Source organism: Cornus florida, unplaced genomic scaffold (genome assembly GCF_030987335.1).
Source record: "Cornus florida cultivar Cherokee Brave unplaced genomic scaffold, ASM3098733v1 CherokeeBrave_3.0.0_Hap2_Chr06, whole genome shotgun sequence".
Taxonomy (NCBI): Eukaryota; Viridiplantae; Streptophyta; class Magnoliopsida; order Cornales; family Cornaceae; genus Cornus; species Cornus florida.
In genome coordinates this window covers 48,241,665-48,262,209 of record NW_026775576.1, presented here as the reverse complement: position 1 = coordinate 48,262,209, position 20,545 = coordinate 48,241,665, and the positions used below count along the sequence as shown (strand labels likewise).

The following is a 20,545-nucleotide window of genomic DNA, read 5'->3' as shown; positions in this document are numbered from 1 at the left end:
TGTTAGCAATTGGTTTTTGGTAGAACGATAGGATGTGAGCCAGTGTCAAAGTTCGATATACTTTGCTTCAAACATAGTGGATCATTTATCTCAGGACTGCAAAGTCCAACGAGGTTTTTCCTGTTACAATTGGTCTATTATACTAATTGGGGTATCTTAGCTAAAAATCTTGGTGCAATCTCTCCAACTCTAACTTGCTTTACTTTTCAATATTTATATTTATGATTGTGGATGTTAATTGATTATATAATTTAATCAATCATAAATTGATCAAGTTGACCTAATAATCAGTCGATCTCATCTTCTAGGTTATTTATCCATATTATATTCCATAACCATTCCGCTGTGCACAAACTCTTAACAAAACAAACCAGGAAGGTAAGTTACCAAAACATAGTTGAAGACCTTGAACCGGTTCAGGGTGGTTGAACCGGGTCAGGTTGATTAGTGAGTTTTCGTGACAAAACATCTTTGACATTTAAACCGGTTGAGGGTGGTTGGACCGGTTCAAGTTGGCCAGACTTGAAAAATAACAAAAGTCTTAAAAGTTGAACCCGTTCCAAGATACTTAAACTAGTTCAAGTTGGACAGAATGTAAAGCCTTCCTAAAAGCTTAAATTTCAACCTCCCAAGTGTTCTCACACACTCTCTTACTTCTTTAAAGCATTGTTCTCATCATCCTTAAGTGTATTAAAGTATAAAGACTTGAACTTCCCCAAATCCGCTTCCGATCTTGAATCTTGAAATTATGAACCAAAATTTTACAACTCGAATAGACTTGTTTTGACAATGAAATTCGCTAATTACAAAATATATATCTCCCAATTAAGTCATGGAATTAAAGTTCAAATTCTTAGGCCGAATATAGTAACACGTGTGTCATAAGACTTGGAACAAAGTCTCAATTACAAACATTACTCCTATATCTTCACTGCATAAATATATTAATGTAAGCTTGAGTTTTCAATATAGAATGAGCGTGCGGTAATAATTCTATATTGATCCAAACCAATCCATATGGTCCCATTTATAATAAGCATTCAGGTAGTATAATGTACTCCTCCATGGATATCTGGTAACCATGTATGTAGGGGTATAATCGGTGATTTAATAGCAAACACAATAAAAAAATCCAATATAAAATATTATTTTCAATGTCACATGATACGATTGATTAGCTGATGTTTCAAACTTTAATGTTGGTTCATTAGAACCTGATATACGGACACCTAGAACTCCCATTAAGATAAAAATGGAACCGTTTTCATCAGTCCGACCACTCCAATTTCGACCCAAAATAAATGTGTAAACCACGTTTTTATGTTTTATAAGAGGCATGTTGATTATTTTGATATTTTTATTCGTGCCCTAAATGAATTCTGATTGTTTTGAATTTTTATATTCAGTTGTTTTTATTAATTATGTTTCTTTTTCTATTTTTCAAAATTTTAAGAGATAATTTATTTTTTGCTTTATTTCTTAAAATATTCTTTTTGTTTTTAGTTTCCTTATCGTATTAGGTTTTCTCTATTATAAATATGTATGTACTACAAGAGCATAATTCAACCTTTTGATTAATAGTATTTCAATTGTTTTGTAATTTTTATTTTACTTTGTGTATTCAAAGTTAACCCTTGATAACACTTATCATCTATCTAGTTAAGATGAGAGAAGTTGTGATCCCTGTTAATGGTGTTTCAATAGAACACACATCTTTGTGGTTCTACATGGACTCCAAAAAAACAATTTTGTACAATTCAACCCGTATAATAAGTCCTGTGTTTTTCTACTGCACATGCACAAGCGCATAAACACAGAGAGAGATAGAGAGAGGATGTGTTATGATGATGTATAGACTGTATAGTTTCTACCTGCGAATCTATACATTATGAATGAGTTTGAAGGATTCAATGATGCATGAACAAGCTAGCTAGCTAGACGACTAATCATGTATACTATTAAGTGCTTATTGAATTTAACCCAAATTTTACAATCAAACTTACCCACTCCAAAATAAATACATAAAAGCCCATTCACGAGAAGACTTTTTTACTTAGATAGAGAAGCAGCGATTTATTTATTTTTGTTTCCATCCGACTCGATCTCTTACCAAAAAAAAAAAAAAACCACTCAAACACACATACACACATATATTTGTCTAATCATTCGAGCTCTCACCAAGAAAGGACGCATATCTAGTTTTCTCTTTTTAAATGTTGTTCCATTTTGATAAAAATATTTTTAAGCTCTTGAGCTTTTTTAACCATCTCATCTCGAAACTTGTCCAACTTGGAATCTGATTGCTCGAGAGACTTCAAAACATTTAATACAACAGCGATTTCATCAGCAGACACAAATGCTTTTGATCTGGTCAATTGATTCAAGCAATCGCTGATGGCACGGTTCAAACGGTTCAAGTCTTTGTTCAGAGCTAGGCTGTTGAAGCTGAAGGCATCTGAAAACAAAAGAAAGAGACGAAAGAGAGAATATTAAAAGAATAAGGAATTGAAACTATTCACATAACGAAATTATCTTCACACTATCACCCTTAACTCGAAGATTGAAAAATAACACTAAATAGATTATAATGATCAATATTTAGGTAGGTTATTATCAAAATAGTATCCTCCGTAAAACAAGTCTATGCTTCTTTTCTTCTTCTTCTACCCTTTTTTTTTTCTTGGCCTGCAAGCATATGTTATATCATTTATGGAGTATTTCATTTTTTTATTTTTTATTTCTGAAGGTTAAGCAATCACAGGCATCCTGAGATTTAAAAATAAACCAAATAAACATCCCTACCTGGAACGCTAAGGATCTCAGACCCTGCTTTTTTCTGATGCGATACCGTATCATCCCTACCTGGAACGCAGGATCTCAGACCCTGCTTTTTTCCGTATCATCCCTACCTGGCACGCTAGGTGTATTTCATTTTTTTATTTTTATTTTTTATTTCTGAAGGTTAAGCAATCACACTGCGCCCATGCATCCACTGAGATTTGAACACTCTGCTTTCTGTTTCTGATGGAAAGAGTTGAATCACTAAGTCCTCTCAGGCCACTATACTGATCAGTTCAAGCCCCACAAGACAGATATTTTTTATGGGAAGAGTTGAATCACTAAATTTTGAAAGAAAGTAATTTGTAACGAAAACTAAAAATAAACATCCCTACCTGGAACGCTAGAGATCTCGCATCCTGCTTTTTCCTGAACGCCCTCATTCACCTTCGGTCCTCTAGGTGGTGATTGTCCTGATACTGCAGATGACATACGAATAAGATTGGGCTTGAAAGAAGAGGCTTTGGGGTGACGGAAATATAACAAGGTAGACTTGGTGGGTGTTATGGCAACCGAGGCGAAGCTAACGGCCATGTGTTTCGTTGTCTCAAAGTCAAGAGAAACGATGAGGCGATGGAAGTCTCAAATGCATTCCCTTGTTGGAATCATTCGCTTCAAGCCCTTTAAATAAAAAACCAGCATCTTCTCGAGTGTAAATTTAAATTGAAAATAAAATATACTAAATCAATGATGTAAGACACGCAAACCATTTACCGGAAAAAAAAGACATGAAAACATACAAAATTAATAATATTACTCAGTTCCAGTCTCGTCATAGCAAGTCTTTGGAAAGGAGTGTTTCAAGAAAGGCGTTACATTTTCTATTTTTCATAAGGGTAAAGTAAAAATAATAATAATAATAATAATAAATAAATAAATAAAATAAACTATTTCCAAATTTATAAATAAATCCTTTGAACTATTTTTGTACACAATATTCCTGAATTATCTCATTCTTTTGTAAAATGTCCCCACGTCTAAGTTATTTTTCATCAAATGATCATAATGTCCCTCTTATTGAATTACAATTATTCCAATTTTCATATTAAAATAAATTATAAAACAAATTCATACTATTTTGAGGACATTTCCTCCATAAATTTTTGCGTAAATAATCTTAAATTATTTGAATAAAAATCTTAAGTAGAAAATTTTAAAACAATTTAAGTATTTTTTTTAATTTTTTTAATAAAATACTGCATGAAAAAAAAAGTATTTTTTATTTAAGTAATTTATTAATTATTTATTAATATATTGTATGAAAAATAATTTTTTATTTTTATTATTATTTTTTTTATGTTAAAAAAGTTTAAACTGGGTATAATTTTTTTTATTATATATAGTAAAATTTTAATAATAAGAAAATTTTTTAGAAAATGGTAATTACAATTCTATATTTTCTCATTTTATGATAAATTGATATTAATAAAAATTAAGATATATGGTATAACTAATATTTAAATAAAAAAAGATAAGAAAGATAATTTAAAAATAAATGACAAATCTATACAATTTGTAAGAGTATAATGAGTTTTTATCTAATTTTGAGTTTCAAATTTTTTTTTTATTTATATAAAAACAAATTTTAGAAGAGAGTTTCCATAAAAAATATAACATATATATATTTTTTATTAAGATATTATATATATATATATATATATATATATATATATATATAAAGTTATTATTATTATTTTTAAATAGTTGCCTTATGAACATATATTCCCCAAAAAATACAATGTTAAACCGAGAGAGGAGGGGGGGGGGGGGGGGGGGGGTGTGTGGTTGTTGAATTGATCAGCTTAAACTTCTTCTTGTTCATGACAAGATCAATAGATACACACTTGAGGCACAGAACACAAAATATACAAGGAAACCTGTCAATAGGGAAAAATCTTTATTCTTGGCCTTAGCAAATAAAAAATTCCACTAGCTGTATGCAAGTAGTTATACACGCAGTTGTCTCGATCACACTCTACACACACCCTTGTACAAGTTAAGACACTAGTTTTTACAGCTTCTATACACACACTAGCTCAACACAGTGCACACTGCACTCTCCCTGTTCTAAGCACCCTTGTTAAATATCATCAATATTCAAACATACACAAAAGATAAGTGTAGTTGTGCAGCTCAAAACACCAATCTGTAGCCTCTAGAACCCTTTCTGCAGAAATTAGGGTTTGAGGGGGAAATCTGGAATTTCGTGTCTCAAAAATTCTGAGATCAATCTCATAACCTTATATCACCATTACAAACATGCTTAGATAATAAACATTACAAACATGCTCAGATGATAAACATAATAAGTACAACATATACATATCACTATAATCACATATAGGCCTTGACAGTAACCCTGAGAAGGTCTCTAAGGGCTATAAATCTCTGAGAAAGAAGTTTGGTCATAATATCTGCAAGTTAATCTTCAGTGGGCAAATATGTGATATCAATAAGGTCTTTTTGAACTTTTTTTTTGAGAAAGTGATACCTAATGTCAACATGTTTGCTTTTCCAATGAAAAGTTTGATTGTTACTGATAGCAATAACACTTTAATTGTCACAAAACAGCTTGGGAGGACCTGAGAATTGAAGATCAAGTTCTGTAAGTGTTGTCTGCATCCAGAGAAGTTTTGAACCAGCTTGGGAAACATTCATATACTCAGCTTTTGGGGTAGAGAGGAACATTATATCTTGTTTTTTGCTCAACGAAAACACTGTATTGAAGCCAATGAGATAACAGCAGCCTGAAGTACTTTTTTTGTCAGGTAAAGAACCACACCAATCAGCATCTAAATAGGATTCAATAGGCAATGTAGGTGGAAATAAGTAGCGAAGGCCATAGGAAAGAGTTCATTTGACATATCTGAGGATTCTTTTGGTAGCTTGAAGGTGAGAATCCTTTGGATTACTTTGAAACCTTGCAACCAGTCCCACAGAATACATGATATCAGGCTTTGAAGCTATGAGATACAACAAACTTCTAATTATAGACCTGTAGAGAGTTGAAGGAACAGCTTATGTGGTATATTCAAGTGTAAGCTTGGTGTCAGGGTATAAAAGTGTGGAAACCACCATACTTTTAGCCATGTTGAACTTATTAAGTAGCTCAGTAGCATACTTTTGTTGAAAGATGAAGATCCCTTTGTATGATTGATGGATTTGAAGGCCTAAAAAGTATTTGTGAGTCCCCAAAAGAGACATTTCAAACCTTGTCTTCATTAGATTGGCAAATTCTGAGGTTAATGAAGTGTCTGAGCAATAGAACATGATATCATGCATCAACATAAATTTGAAGAATGAGGAATTGAACTTGATTAATTTTGAGGTATAAAGTATTATCCACATTGCCTCTATGAAAACCTTGTTCAACTAAGAAGTTGTGTAGCTTCTCATACCAAGCTCTGGGGGCTTGTTTGAAACCGTACAAAGCCTTACTTAGTTTGAACACATGAGAGGGGAGTTGTGGATCTTCAAAGCCTTCAGGTTGTTCTAAGTAAACTTTTTTATTGTCTCCAAAGACCACATTAACACCATCAAATTCCTTCAGAGATACAAACTTTGAGCCATCACCTGTCATATATCTTAAACAATCACTATCAGCATACCATCTGTCATTGGTATTACAAGCCTTAAAGGTTGTATAAACTAATATACTCAGTGAATTTAATTTCTTAGGTATCTTCATCATCTTAGACTTCACAAGGAATTCTTTGTTTATGACTTTCTGAACTTGAGGCAAGTCTGATTTCTTCACATACATCTTTGTAACCCTGAAGTTCCTCATGGTTGAAGTAACAAAGTTACCTTTGTTGAATCTCACGGTATTATAAGTGTTGTCAAGTATATCGTACTTAGACCTTGGTGGTTTTATAATGGGGAGCCTTACATACACTTCACCAGTGGTGGCCTTTACAAACACAAAGTGAGTTTGTTTATTCTTTGCTGTAGTGTCATAGATGTATCCAATTCCTGTTTTGCCAATTTACTTTGTAGAATGCTTCTAAATTTCTACCATCTTCAAGGATCTCTCTTCAAGAATATGTGAAATCCTTCTTTACATCTTTTGGTAGTCCATTCATTGTTGGATTGAGACTTCAAAAGTTTAAAGATGGTTAAGGAGATTGAACACAGGGCTGACAGCTTAAGCCTGAAGTGCTTAGTAAGCAATTGTTTGGACCTTAGCAATTCTGAATCGAGTTTCTTGATTTGAGACTTCTATTAATTATACTTCATAGCAAGTCTTTCACATTCTTTAAGGATTTCTTCAACTTCAGTATTACTATCCTCTTCAACTTCATCTTGAACTTGAGGGATTTCAAGAATGGCCATGAAAAGACATTCACCTTCTTGAGTTTTTTTTGGTTTGTTTTCTTCAGGAACAACATCCCAGTCTGAGATAAGTGTCTTTCTTCCAAATCTTCCTCTGTTAGTGACCTATTCATTCTTTCTTTTGTTTTTCCCCTTTGGGTTTGGACAATTAGACACATAATGACCAGGCTTACCATAACTATAACAGGTTAGGTTTTGTGCTTATGCTCTCTTCTTGAACCTAAAATTTCTGAATTCTTAGCTAAGTAGGTTACTTTATCTTCTTCAAGATCATTATCTTCAGACTTTGATTCAGTTTCTTCAATCACTTTTTTAACCTTAAGAACAGCTTCTCTTCTGTGTTGAGTTGGAATACCAATTCTCATCTCATAAGCTATGAGTGAGGCTTGTAGATCATCAATCTTCATTAGTGACAAATCTTTATCTTCAAGAATGGTGACTTTGGCATTGATTATAGGGGTGAGAGACCTCAATATATTCTTGCACACTTCAGAATCTTTGATATCTTCACTAAAAGCCTTTATATTATTGAGATGTTACTTGATGATGAAAATGGTGTGTATGAGACCCTCATATAATCCCTATATCTCATCTCTAGTTTTTACTTGTGGAGCATGTAATTAGTTACTTTGCTTTTAGAGATGTGATACCCCTCGGATCCGAGACACGGGTTGATCAGGCCCAGGCCCAAACCCGAGGGATATCGAACAATTAATATGTTACAACGAAAACAGAATACAAATTGAATTACGAAATAAAATTTAAGCTGAAAGAAACTAAATATAAATCCTTTAAAAGTAAATACTTAAATCCCAACAATATAATTATTAGAATCCGATAGTCCAAACTCCATAAGTTTAACAACTCAGGAATCCATCTCTAGTGGACCCCTAATAAAAATCCAAACTAAATTAAAACAACTGAAAGAACATCCTGATAAGCTATGGAGAGAAATCCTACATCGTCGGTAGAGTGAGTAGAAACCTCTGCTTAGGACGAACACGTCTAAGTCTAGAATTGTCGTGTACGTGAAAAATAGAAGTGGGTCAGGCCCACGTGCAAATTCTATACTTCTACAATTCAAACAGAGGCCCGATACGCATGTACATCCTAAACAATTCCATAATAGCTAATAATCCGTAAATATATATATATATATAGTCACACTAAAGGACTCTCACTGGACTACAAGCTGGTCTCAACCTAAATAGAGCTAATCTGCTAAAATGCACACGAGGTGGGCATGTGTACCTAAACCTAAACAGGGTACACCTCTAACTATCGTATCCAGCTATGCATCCCAATGCATATACACTCCCTAACCGTCGATCTTGAGATTCAAGCTCATATCGAGGTACCATAATAATATATTTAAAATCCATCATGTATCCTAGTAGTGCCACTCAACTAGTCGTTGCCATGACACTAAAATCAATAGGACTTAACTTTTAGTTAATCCAATTCTTAATCCAGAGTAGGTAGGTTTTGGTATTTTGAAATCAAACCGTCCCTAGTATACCACTGTCCCATACCGGTGTATACTATCCAATCATCCAGCAGTTGATAATATCAACAATTAAGGTAGACCTCAACTGAATCCATATCTCCATCATAGATACTAAAAGCATAGTGTAAGCATCTACGAACACAGTCAACTATATACATAATCATATTCAGCTTTATATCCATCACTGATACTAACAATTCTAATGTAAGCATCAGTTAACATAGTCATAGTATATACATAAACCTACTCAGTTTTGGTTGTTCCATCAAATCCGGTATCATGCCAAGTTTAAATCTTAATAGCATTCAACCTCCAGCAGTTGATATTATAGACAGTTAAGGTAAACATCAACAAGATCCATGCCTCCAATAATTGATACTAGCAGTGACAATGAAAACATCAACACAGAATTACAGTATACACATAGATATACTTGATCTGTAGTGTTTTCACAAAATCCAGTGTAGTACTAAGTTTGTTTAAATCCTAAAGTCACTTAACACCAATTCATCCAAAACAGATGTAATTTAGCCACATGATCATGATATATGATAAAAACATGTTTTAATTAAATTATATATCTTAGAAGATTACAAAACATAGAGAATTAAACCAAATTAATTCTTTCAATTCCAACCACAGTGTGTTATTTTGTTTACAACGTAAACTGTTCAAGTGGCAACCATAATTAGATTATTAACATGCCTTCAAAGTTTTAGAATTTTCTCTAAGCATCATCCATACACCTCACACACAATCTTAAACCCAACTCGAAACACAGAAAACCAACCCCTGCAACTAAAACTGACTGAAAACGAAAAATAAAAATAAAAATTGTATCAAGGAGACGTCTCCCAAAAGTCGAGCCGCCTCCTTTAGAACTTGGAGCCGGCTCCAAACATTTGGGAGTCGCCTCTAAACACAAAGGAGCTGGCTCTCTCCAAGGGAGAGTCGTTTCTCTCCCTCTCTGCCCCGTCTTTTTGTCTTCCCTCTTCTTCAGACGACTTCTGCAGTTTCTCTGCCCTACGCTATGGTTTCCAAAAGTTATAAATCAACCCCAATAGGTTCCCAGTCCATGTCTAAGTCATTAACACATTCCATACATAGGTTTAAACAGAGAAATAAGCAAGCAAGTAACACGGTTTAACAGGTTTAGCAAGCAAGCAAACATACAGTGATAATCTAATTTTTTCAGCATAAACAGATAACGTTTTATTTGATTAAATCAATCCTAGAATTATTTAGGAATGCAAAGAACATGAAGGCTAAGGGAGAGATTAAGGATAGAACTTGCCTTACACCGACGTTCGTCTCAATTCTCTGGTGAATTCTTTATTTGTTCTCTGTTTTCTTCCCAGCCGACTTTAAAACTCCATACAGCTTTACTATGTCGTAATCTTCTTCTAAAACCCTAGGAAGACATCCTAGGTGAGTATTTATAGGCCACAACCCTAGAATTAGTTAAACCTTAATCGGATTACTCGGCCCATAGCAAAAATCTAGGTTAATCAATGTCGACTACTTATGAACTGTGTATACCTAATGGAACTATATAACAGTCACGTGAAAACTAACTAAATTTAACTAAAGAAACGCATACCATAATCAATAGTTAAAACAACTAATTAAAACAAAAATAATCAAATAAAATAACTACAACTAATAAACCAATTAATCAAATATTCAATTAAACAAAACAACAGTAAAGTAAAATAACAAATAAATCAATTAAATTAACACATAAGCACTTCAGCAATTAAAAATGCAATTTAAATAATAAAGTAAATCCCATTACTATTATTTTGAAATTAGGGGTATTACAGGAGATGCCACTTATGCAATATTTACTGAGCCATTGTGCTCATTCCTCTAGTTAACATTTTTTAGGAAACGTAAAGGAAGTGTCAAATAACCTACAAACTCATCTTTAAACCAATTGAAGGCTTCTTTTGTTGATTTGATGTTTAGCCTATTTTGAAGCATGAAAAATTTGATGGATAAGGCAATATATATTACAATGACGTATTATTTGGCTACAAATTGTAAACTGATGACCAATTATATGTATATTTGGTTGTAGATGGTTTTAGGACCCATTTTTCATCTCTTATGATCCCATTCTGATCTCAAACTTTCCTTGGAGCTTTCGAACCATTTAATAAAGTAATTGGACCAAATTATTGATGCAATTGATCAACAATGACGTTTGGATGTTATATTATCAATGTATATGAATGTTTTGGGACATGTTTGGCTTGGTCTAAATGACCAATTTTTTATTTAGAGGAGAAATATAATACCCCTAATTTTAAAAATATAGTCTCGGTATTTATTTATTTGTTTTAATTGTATTTTTAATTATTTAATTGATTATTTAACTAATTACTTATGTGTTTAATTGAATTAGGTATTACTTGATTATTTGATTATGTGTCTATGTATTATTTGTATTTGTCTATGTGTTAATTGTTTAATTAGATTATGTGCTTAAATGGTGTTTTGATTAATTGTAAATTAAATGTTTTCGTTTCTTTTCTTTTATTATTTTATTTTATTTTTCTTTTATGGTTATGGTTAGTAGTAATGGGCCAACCAATTGGGTCCCATGAACTACTTGGATAGGAGGTTGGATGTGTATGGATTATTACCCATGGATAGTTGTGTATGTATATATATAGATATATATTATATACATATATAAAAAAGAAAGTAATTTATTAATTACTTTTATGGTAACTTGGGTAGTAATATTTAATTTGATGTATATGTTTTATATTTAAAAAACAAAAATATACATAGATTTGATACATGTTATATTTTAAGTTACTTTATAATATTATGGTAACTTAAGTATTATTGGATAATCTATTAATAAATAATGGAATTTGTATAATTTATTTATTTAATAAATATATACATAAATTATATACGTAACATATTTATGGTAACTTAAATATTATTGGATAATCCATTAATAAATAATGGAATGTGTATAATTTATTTATTTAATAAATATATACATAAATTATATACGTAACATATTTTACTTACCTTTTTAATATATATACAAGGGAAAGTAATTTATTAATTACTTTTATGGTAACTTGGGTAGTAATATTTAATCTGAGGTATATGTTTTATATTTAAATAATAAAAATATACATAGGTTTGATACATGTTATGTTTTAAGTTACTTTATAATATTATGGTAACTAAAGTATTATTGAATAATCCATTAATAAATAATGGAATGTGAATAATTTATTTATTTAATAAAGATATACATAAATTATATACGTAGCATACTTTATTTACCTTTTTAATATTTTAATATTTATTTTTTTTAAATTGACTTGGATTGGAAAAAGGGTTATGGTTATTTTATTTAGCCTATAAATATATAACTATAGGTTGTAAAAAGGGGTTAGAAATATTTACGTGATATATTATAGAGAGTGAATGAGGAAAAGGAAGGAAGGAGGAGAAAAACCCTGTAGAGAGAAGATCAAGGAAGAAGAAGTTTAACTTTCGATCCGAAAGTTTAAGGCAAATTCTTCTTCTATCTCTTTCCCTTTGATTCGTGTTTCTGTACATGCCTAGAAAATTTCAGGATTTATTAAACACATAAAATTAAATAATTATGCATGTTTAATTGGATTAGAACATAGGTTTTATGAAATTGGTTCATATCTGTTCTTGTATTGTGAATTGATAAATGCATGATTTTAATTTAATTTCTAGTATGAATTTTTATGTTTAAATTATGTATTTTTCATATCTGTGCAATGACGGAACGTAGAAACATGCCTAGGATTTCTGAACATTAAATAGGAAAAGGTTTGGGTTTAAATAAATTTAAATAGACTCAATCATAATGATGCTTGCTATTTGAATGTTTTAAACAAACGAATGGATTTAATCTTTTAAAATATTTTAGTAATTGAGATTAAATGTGTAGGATGAATTGGATACGGAGAATACTTATTTGACGGTATAATAAAATATCATCATGTATAAGATTCAGTTTGTGTAGGACATATGATATAGGAAGCTTAAATAAATAATAAGTCATTCCTATTTTGTGATAACTTGATATCATATTATCATAGTTATTTTTGGATTTGTTTGATGTATTTCCTTAATCGTTACATCAATTGTTGGATTGTGTGGTTTACTGCACCGGTATGGGACAGTGATATTTTAGGGACGGATTAACTTATCAGTTAAGTCCTACCTATTTTATATAAGGGAATGGATTAACTAAAATGTTAAGTCCTACTTATATTCAAGTCAGGTCAGCTGAACAAGTTGAATAATTTATGGAGGATTAATTTGTTATATAAGGGAATGGATTAACTAAAATGTTAAGTCCTACTAATATTCAAGTCAGGTCAGCTGAACAAGTTGAATGACTTATGGAGGATTAATTTATACTGAATAGAATGGTTACTAAATTATACATATATAAGTATGGTACCATGATATGAGCTTGAGTGTCAGGATTAATGGTTAAGGTGCGTATATTGCTAGGGATGTGTAGCTAGATATAGTGTAGTTGTGTACCCTGGTAGGTCTAGGTACTCATGCCCACTATATGTGCGTTTTGCATGTTGCCTACTATTCAGGTTGAGACAACCTTATAGTCTAGTGAGGTTCCTTTAGCGTGTGTGTGTATATATATATACGGACTACTAGTTACTGTTGGATTGACTAGGATGTATACGTGTATCAGATATCTGCTTGGACTGTAATAGAGTAGAACTTATTTGTGGGCCTGACCCACCATTATTTTTCAGGTGTTCGTCAGGAGTAGAGGTTGTTCATGCTGAGCGGGGATCAGTCTACTTCATTCTTCCGATGCTACATAGGAGTTCCTTTATGATTCAGTTTCCTGATTTAGACAGTTATTGCTGTTATTTGTTTAGTTTGAATTTTCTAGGGGTCCACACAATATGGATTCCCGAATTGTATTTTGGAGGATCAATTGTATCAGAAGAGCTTATTAATTAATGAAAATATATTATGAGATTTACTATTAGATTATTATTTTAGTTTCTTGTCAGCATTTTATTTATTCTTCTTTATTCTTTTGTACTCTGTATTTCTTTATTGCCGATTTTTTTTTTTATATCCTCGAGTATTCGGGCGTGGGCCTAGCCAACCCGCATTCAAAAATCCGGGGGTATCACAAGAAAACAAGTAAAAAGGATCATTACGGCAAATTTCTGGGTTCAGTCCGATCAATTGAATTTGAATTCGATCGATTGGATTTTTGTTCTCAGTTCAATTGTACTATCCCTAATTTTAAAAGGATAGTCTCGACATTTATTTATTTATTTTTATTATATTTTTGGGTGATTATTTGGCTTAATTATTTTTATTTATTATTTGATTTAATTGCTTAACTATGTGACATATGTTATCTTTTATTATTTAATTGGAATTAATTGTTTAAGTGTTTTAATTGTTTAATTATGAATTTTAATTTCGTTAATTGTTTCTTGTTTTCTTTAATTGGGTTGTGTATTTAGTTATACATGTATTTTCTGTAATTGGATTAGTTTGGTCATTCTAATGTGTAAATTAGTTTATTTAAATGTTTTAATTAGATTAAATTATGGATTAAATTAGTAACAGTTACTGTATTAAAATAAATTAATAACTGGTCTAATTTTAAACAGTAAGGTTCCCTAAGAGGTTACGCGTATGTAGCCGAGTATCTTATAACCTAGATTGCTATATGGGCCGACTGACTAGAGTTTTACATTAGGGCTCTGGCTTTAATTAAACAAGGATTAGGATTTAGGATTTTTACGCCTATATATTCATAGTTGTAATCTGTATTAAAGGTTGGAAAAACCCTACTCCCGTAACATAGATACAAAGAGTTACAGAGTGAGGCTTTGAGAGAGCAGAGCAAGTTTGTGAGGTTTCCAACCGAGGCTTCAAGATTTGGCTTAGGAGAAGGGAGGAACAGAAGTCATAGGAGGTTAGACGATATTGCAGTGGTCGTCGGAAAGCTTAGAACAACGGCGACAAGGTTTTGTTTACAAAACTGTACAGGCAAGTTCTTATCTTCCTCCTTCCCTCTGGCTTGTGTTCTGTGCACCTAGATAACCTCTAGGGGATTAATTGGCTATTAACTGAACCATGCATGATATGTATATGTTTACTTGAGGATCTTTTAACCATGAAAATTTATTTGTAAAACCATTCTGTCAGGTATGTGTTCTATTCTTTGTTTTGGCATAACGTCACACTGTTCTAATTTTTATTTTGAATCTTACTGAAAACAACCAAGGTCTGAATGAATAGTAGATGTAATTTAAGACCTTCAAATTTAAATTGGAGGAAGAACAGAGGGGTTGGGATAGAACTGATGTTGCAAATTAGTTTCAGTGTTGTTCTTCAACAATGCTAGTTTAAATGGCTTGATTAAACTCTGTAATTGTTTTCAAAATTATTGTAAACAACCTTGGGGATGCTTCTGGACTAAATTAAGACTCCTAAGATTAGTTTTAAAAACCAACAGAGTGGTAGGAATTGATCAGAGAGGGAGCAGACGGACTGAAACGAAGCAAAACAGAGACTGAGGCTCTCAAAGGAGGTGAAAGCCGGCTCCATGGATGTGGGAGCCGGCTCCCACAACAAGTAGAGCCGGCTCTAGGCTGAAAGAGCCTGCTCCCAAAATTTGGAGCAGGCTCCATCTTCAATTTTGTTTTTTTTTTTTTTGTTTTTTTTTTTTTTAGTTTTCTACGTACTGTTTAACACTGTTGGAGCATGGAGACTATTTGAGTGAATCTTGAACTTTACAGAGGGATTAAGGAATGAATTTTGAGTGTTATTAAGACCCTAAATTGATTAAAGTTTAATTCTAAATTGTCGGGACAAACACTGTAAAAATTAAGGAACTTCTTATGTTGTTAACAAATAGAAGTTAAATTAATTGTTGAAATAAATTTCAGCAATTTGATGGAATGTAATGTGTTTATAAAACTTGTTTTAAAATACATTCAAATGCATGATAAGGTCATTTAATTATTAATTTTGATCTATGCATGCTCGGGAGGCTAGTTGCTGAATTATTAAATCGTTTCCTGCAATTATATGGTTAATGCTTAGATTTAAATTACTGAAACATTAAACAATCTTCTGAAATTATTTTAGCAATTTATTGGATAATAATAGGATTATTTAACCTATTCACATGCATGATGGAGTCCTTGACATATTAAATTTGGTCTATGCATGCTTTGGATGTTAGTTATTGATTTATTAAATCGTCTCCTGCAACTATATGGTTAAATTCTTCGATTTAAATTGCTGAAACTTTAAATACTTTTCTGCAATTATTTGGATAGTGGTTTTGGACTGTAGATTACTTGTTCATTATGTATACATTGTAATTTACCTGGATATGGAGGATGGTATGTGTAATACCCCTAATTTTAAAAAGATAGTCTCGGCATTTATTTATTATTTTTATTGTATTTTTGCGTGATTATTTGGTTTAATTATTATTTTTTTTATTTATTAATTTGATTTAATTGTTTACCTATGTGACATGTGTTTATTTTATTTATTAATTTGATTTAATTGTTTACCTATGTGACATGTGTTATATTTTATTATTTAATTGGTTAAGTGTATTTAATTATTTAAATTGAGTTTTAATTTAATTATGTTTTAAATTACAGTTAACTTTGGTGTTGGAATTTCACGTATAGGTAAGCCGTAACAGAGATAGTTTCATGGGCCGACTAGGTTTAGAATTAGGGCTCTGTCTCTGATTAAACACGGATTAGGGTTTAGGATTTTTATGCCTATATATATACATAGTTATAATCTGCATTAAGGGTTGGAAAAAAAACCTACTCACGTAACATAGATACAAAGAGTTACAGAGTGAGGCTTTGAGAGAGCAGATCAAGTTTGTGTGGTTTCCAACCGAGGCTTCAAGATTTGGCTTAGGAAAAGGGAAGAACAGAAGTAATAGGAGGCTAGACAGTGTTGCAGTTGTTGCCGGAAGTTAGGATGACGGCGACAAGTTTTGAGTCTAAAACAATAGGCAAGTTCTTTTCCTTCTTTTTCCCTTTGCTTGTGTTCTGTGCACCTAGGTGGTCTCTAGGATTTAATTAAGAATTAACTGGGTTTCTTATGTATATTTGATGGTATATCGATGTTCTGTATGTGTGGAAATTTATCTAGTTACAGTTTGTGCGTGTTTGTGATTTATTTGTTTCTTGAAGCATGAAAATCTTATAAATCTGTATCCTCTGTTTTTGTATGTAATTGCTATAAACACATCTTGAGAATGATACTGGACTTAGATGGAACTCTTAGGATCAATTTAAAACCAACTGGACAGGTTGTGAATGGCCGGAAACATTGCAAAAAGTTACAAAAAGGAACAGAGGTTGAAGGAGGCTCGAGGAGGAGGAGGAGGAGAGAGCCGGCTCTGGAATGCAGAGAGCCGGCTCCCCCATCAAAGAGCCGGCTCTAGGAGAGGTAGAGCTGGCTCTAGGCTGCAAGAGCCTGCTCCCAAAATTTGGAGCAGGCTCCCTCTTCCATTTTGCACACTGATATGTTTTTTTTTTTTTTTTTTTTTTTTTTTTTTTTTTTTTTTAACGAACTGTGTGTTAATATTTGGAGCATGAAAATTATTCTGTTTAATCTGGGGTTGTACAGGGTGATTAGGAAGATGGTTTTGGGCATTACTAAGACTTAAAATTAATTAGAATTATGTTCTAATTACTTGGAACAAACAGTAACAATTTAGTGAAACTATGTATACGGTTAACGGATGAAAGGTGGATTAATTGCTTAATTAAATTTCAGCAATATAATGGGATGTAAGATGGTTATAAAACCTATTTTAAATGCATGGTAGGGTTCTCTGTGTATTTATGTTGATCTATTCATGCAATGGGATGTTAATTGTCGAATTATTAAACTTTTTCTGCAACTACTTGGATTACCATTGGAATTTAATTGCTAGAATATTAATCAACATCTCTGCGATTATTTGGATGTTAGTTTGAACTAAAATTTACCATCTGTATATTTATTTTGCTCTATACATGCTTTGAGATGCTAATTTTTGAAATGGTAAATTCTTTCTACAAATACATGGATTAGTGTTGGATTTAAATTGCTAGATCGACAAAACCTTTTATGCAATTATTTGGATATTAGTTTGGACTGTAAATTATTCAGTTATGAATTAAACACTGTAATTTACATGGATATGGAGGATTGTATGCACCGGTATGGGACGATGACATACTAGGGATGGTTTAGCTTAAAAACGCTAACCTAACCTACCGGATGGAAAGAATGGATTATAAATTATTGAATCCATCAATGTGCTTAAGTCAAATCAACTGACTAGGTTGAATGACTCCTTGGATTAATTGGTTGTGGTTAAGTCACTTCAACTGAATAAGTTGAGTGCTTATCTAGACGGTATTTTGTATGTCTCTTCATTGAATAGGTGAATGACATACTATGGTTTCGGATGGACTTTAGATATATGATTATGATACCACGATATAAGCGTGAGTCTTAGAGTCGTTGGTTAGGGTGCGTATATGCAGTGGATGCGTAGCTGGATTAGTAGGTAGGTATACCCTGTTAGGTCTAGGTACTCATGCCCACCTTTGGGTGCGTTTTCGCATGTTGCCTTCTATTTAGGTTGAGACCTCTACTATAGTCCAGTGAATGTCCTTAGTGTGGATATATATGTAGATTTATGGATTACATAGTTATGTTGAGGGTATCTTGGGTGTATCTGCGTATCGGGCACTGTATGGATTACAGTTGGAATAGGACTTGCATGTGTGCCTGACCCACTTCTTTATTATTCTTTTTAGGTAACAGACGGTTCCAGTCTCAAGCTTGATCGTGCTAAGCAGGGACTCTCATTCATTCTACCGACAATGTAGGATTTCACTTCATGATCTAGTTTTGGAATATCTATACTTTCAGTTTTTCAGTTCCAGTTGGAGTTTTATTTCGGGGTCCACTAGTTGGATTCCCAAGTTGTAACCTTGGAGGTTTTTGAGCTGGATTATTGAATTTTTTGGGATTTTGTTTTAGTTTCTATTAGCTTAAAACTTCATTTCTTATTTCGGTTTGTATTCTGTGTTCATTATAAAATATTAATTGTTAAATATCCCTCGGGTTTGGGCCTGGGCCTGATCAACCCGTGTCTCGGATCCGAGGGGTATCACAGTATGTTCCGGTATGGGACGGTGACATACTAGGAACGGTTTAGCTCAAAACGCCTAAACCTAACCTAACGGATTAAAGGAATGGATTTATAAATATTGAATCCTAATTTTGGTTAAGACATATCAACTGCAACTAAGTTGAGTGGCTTCCTGGATTAATGGACGGTAGTTAATTCACATCGACTGAATAAGTTGAGTGACTAACTAGTGGGTTTATTGTATGTCAGTTTATTAATTATTTGAACTACATGCCCTAGATTTGGACGGACTTTATATATATATGTTTATGGTACCACGAGCTGAGCTTGAGTCTCAGACTCGTTGGTTAGGGTGCGTATATGCAGTAGATGCGTAGATGGCTATAATAGGTTGAGGTGTACCCTATTAGGTCTAGGTACTCATGCCTACCTTTGGGTGCGTATTCGCATGTTGCCTTCTATTCAGGTTGAGACCCCTATTATAGACTAGTAAATGTCCTTTAGTGTGGATATATTTATATGTATGGACTAGATAGATATTGTGAGGTGTTTGTGGTGTATCTGCGTATCAGGTCACTGTATGGATTGCGGTTAGATTAGAACTTGCTCGTGGGTCTGACCCACTCCTTCATTATTCTTTTCTGGTATAGGACGGTTCCAGCCTTAGAGCTTGATCGTGTTTATCAAGGACAGTCTCACCTTCATCTGATTACGTAGGATTTCTCTTGATATTTCTAGCATTATCTATTTTCAGTTTCAGTTTCAGTTTCAGTTGAACTTTTGGTTAGGGGTCCACCAGTGGATTCCCAAGTTGTAACCTTGAAGTTTTGGAGGATTGGAGTTTTATTATTCAGTTATGCATGGAGGGTTTTATAATTAATGTTTCTTTCAGTTTTATTCCATCTTTATTATTTCATTTTGTCATCTGTGTTCACTTTAAAATACTTTAATAGTTTGATATTCCCACGGGTTTGGGCCTAGGCTTGATCAACCCGTGTCTCAGATCCAAGGGGTATCACAGTTGGTATCAGAGCACTCCAGGTTCAAGTGTCTCTAAGGTGTTTCGCATTAAGTATTCCGCGTCACGTTATCCTTTGATTAGAGCTTAAGTTTAGGATTCGTTGAATTCCTTTATGGTTCGTTTAGAAGGTACTGATGTCAAGTTTATTCTATAATTGCAGAATGTTTGGCACTAGGAAGAGGATGAGGGCCGCGATGAAAGCAAAGAAGGGCCCAGGGCCGAGGAAGGTTACTCCGATGATTCCCCTACGAAGGCCGACCAAAAAGGCGGAATTGGAGACCAGGGAGTTGATTCCAATAGGTGTTGCATCGAAGTACAAGTCAAGGAAAGTTTCTTGCGTACAGGATTGGCCACCATACTGTGGACCTAACATAACTTCGGTGGTGTTTGAAGCTGAGTCAAGTGGAGAGGAAGACACCGAAGAAGATCAGGTTGGAGGGGATACCGTTGCATCCAAAATGGAGGGCACCGGAGTTCAGGGATGACTGCTCTTTTAAGAGTACTTATATTTCCTAGCAGTGGAGGAGGTATTAGTATAAATGTAGTACGGATTTAATCACGTACATTAGGATTCTATTAAAGAATATTTTATGATTATTCGTTTGACAGTTTATGGTTTGGAAAAGTTCTTAATAAA

At 32.9% G+C, this 20,545-nt stretch overlaps 1 protein-coding gene across 1 annotated transcript; it reads right to left on the bottom strand.

Moving 5' to 3' along the window:
• Window positions 1-2,106: 2,106 nt before the first annotated feature.
• LOC132311451 (uncharacterized) lies at window positions 2,107-3,457 on the bottom strand. Its single transcript, XM_059809355.1, has 2 exons — window positions 3,174-3,457; window positions 2,107-2,455 (listed from the first exon to the last, which is right to left on the bottom strand). The coding sequence occupies exons 1-2, from the start codon at window positions 3,370-3,372 to the stop codon at window positions 2,196-2,198; spliced, it is 459 nt and encodes a 152-aa protein (XP_059665338.1). The 5' UTR covers window positions 3,373-3,457; the 3' UTR covers window positions 2,107-2,195.
• Window positions 3,458-20,545: the final 17,088 nt, after the last annotated feature.

Bases quoted from the DNA above. Each gene is read 5' to 3' on its own strand.
- LOC132311451 (XM_059809355.1), bottom strand. From the start codon at position 3,372: ATGGCCGTTAGCTTCGCCTCGGTTGCCATAACACCCACCAAGTCTACC. The intron at 2,456-3,173 runs GTAGGGATGTTT...TTTTGTTTTCAG, and splicing joins CGAGATCTCTAGCGTTCCAG to ATGCCTTCAGCTTCAACAGC.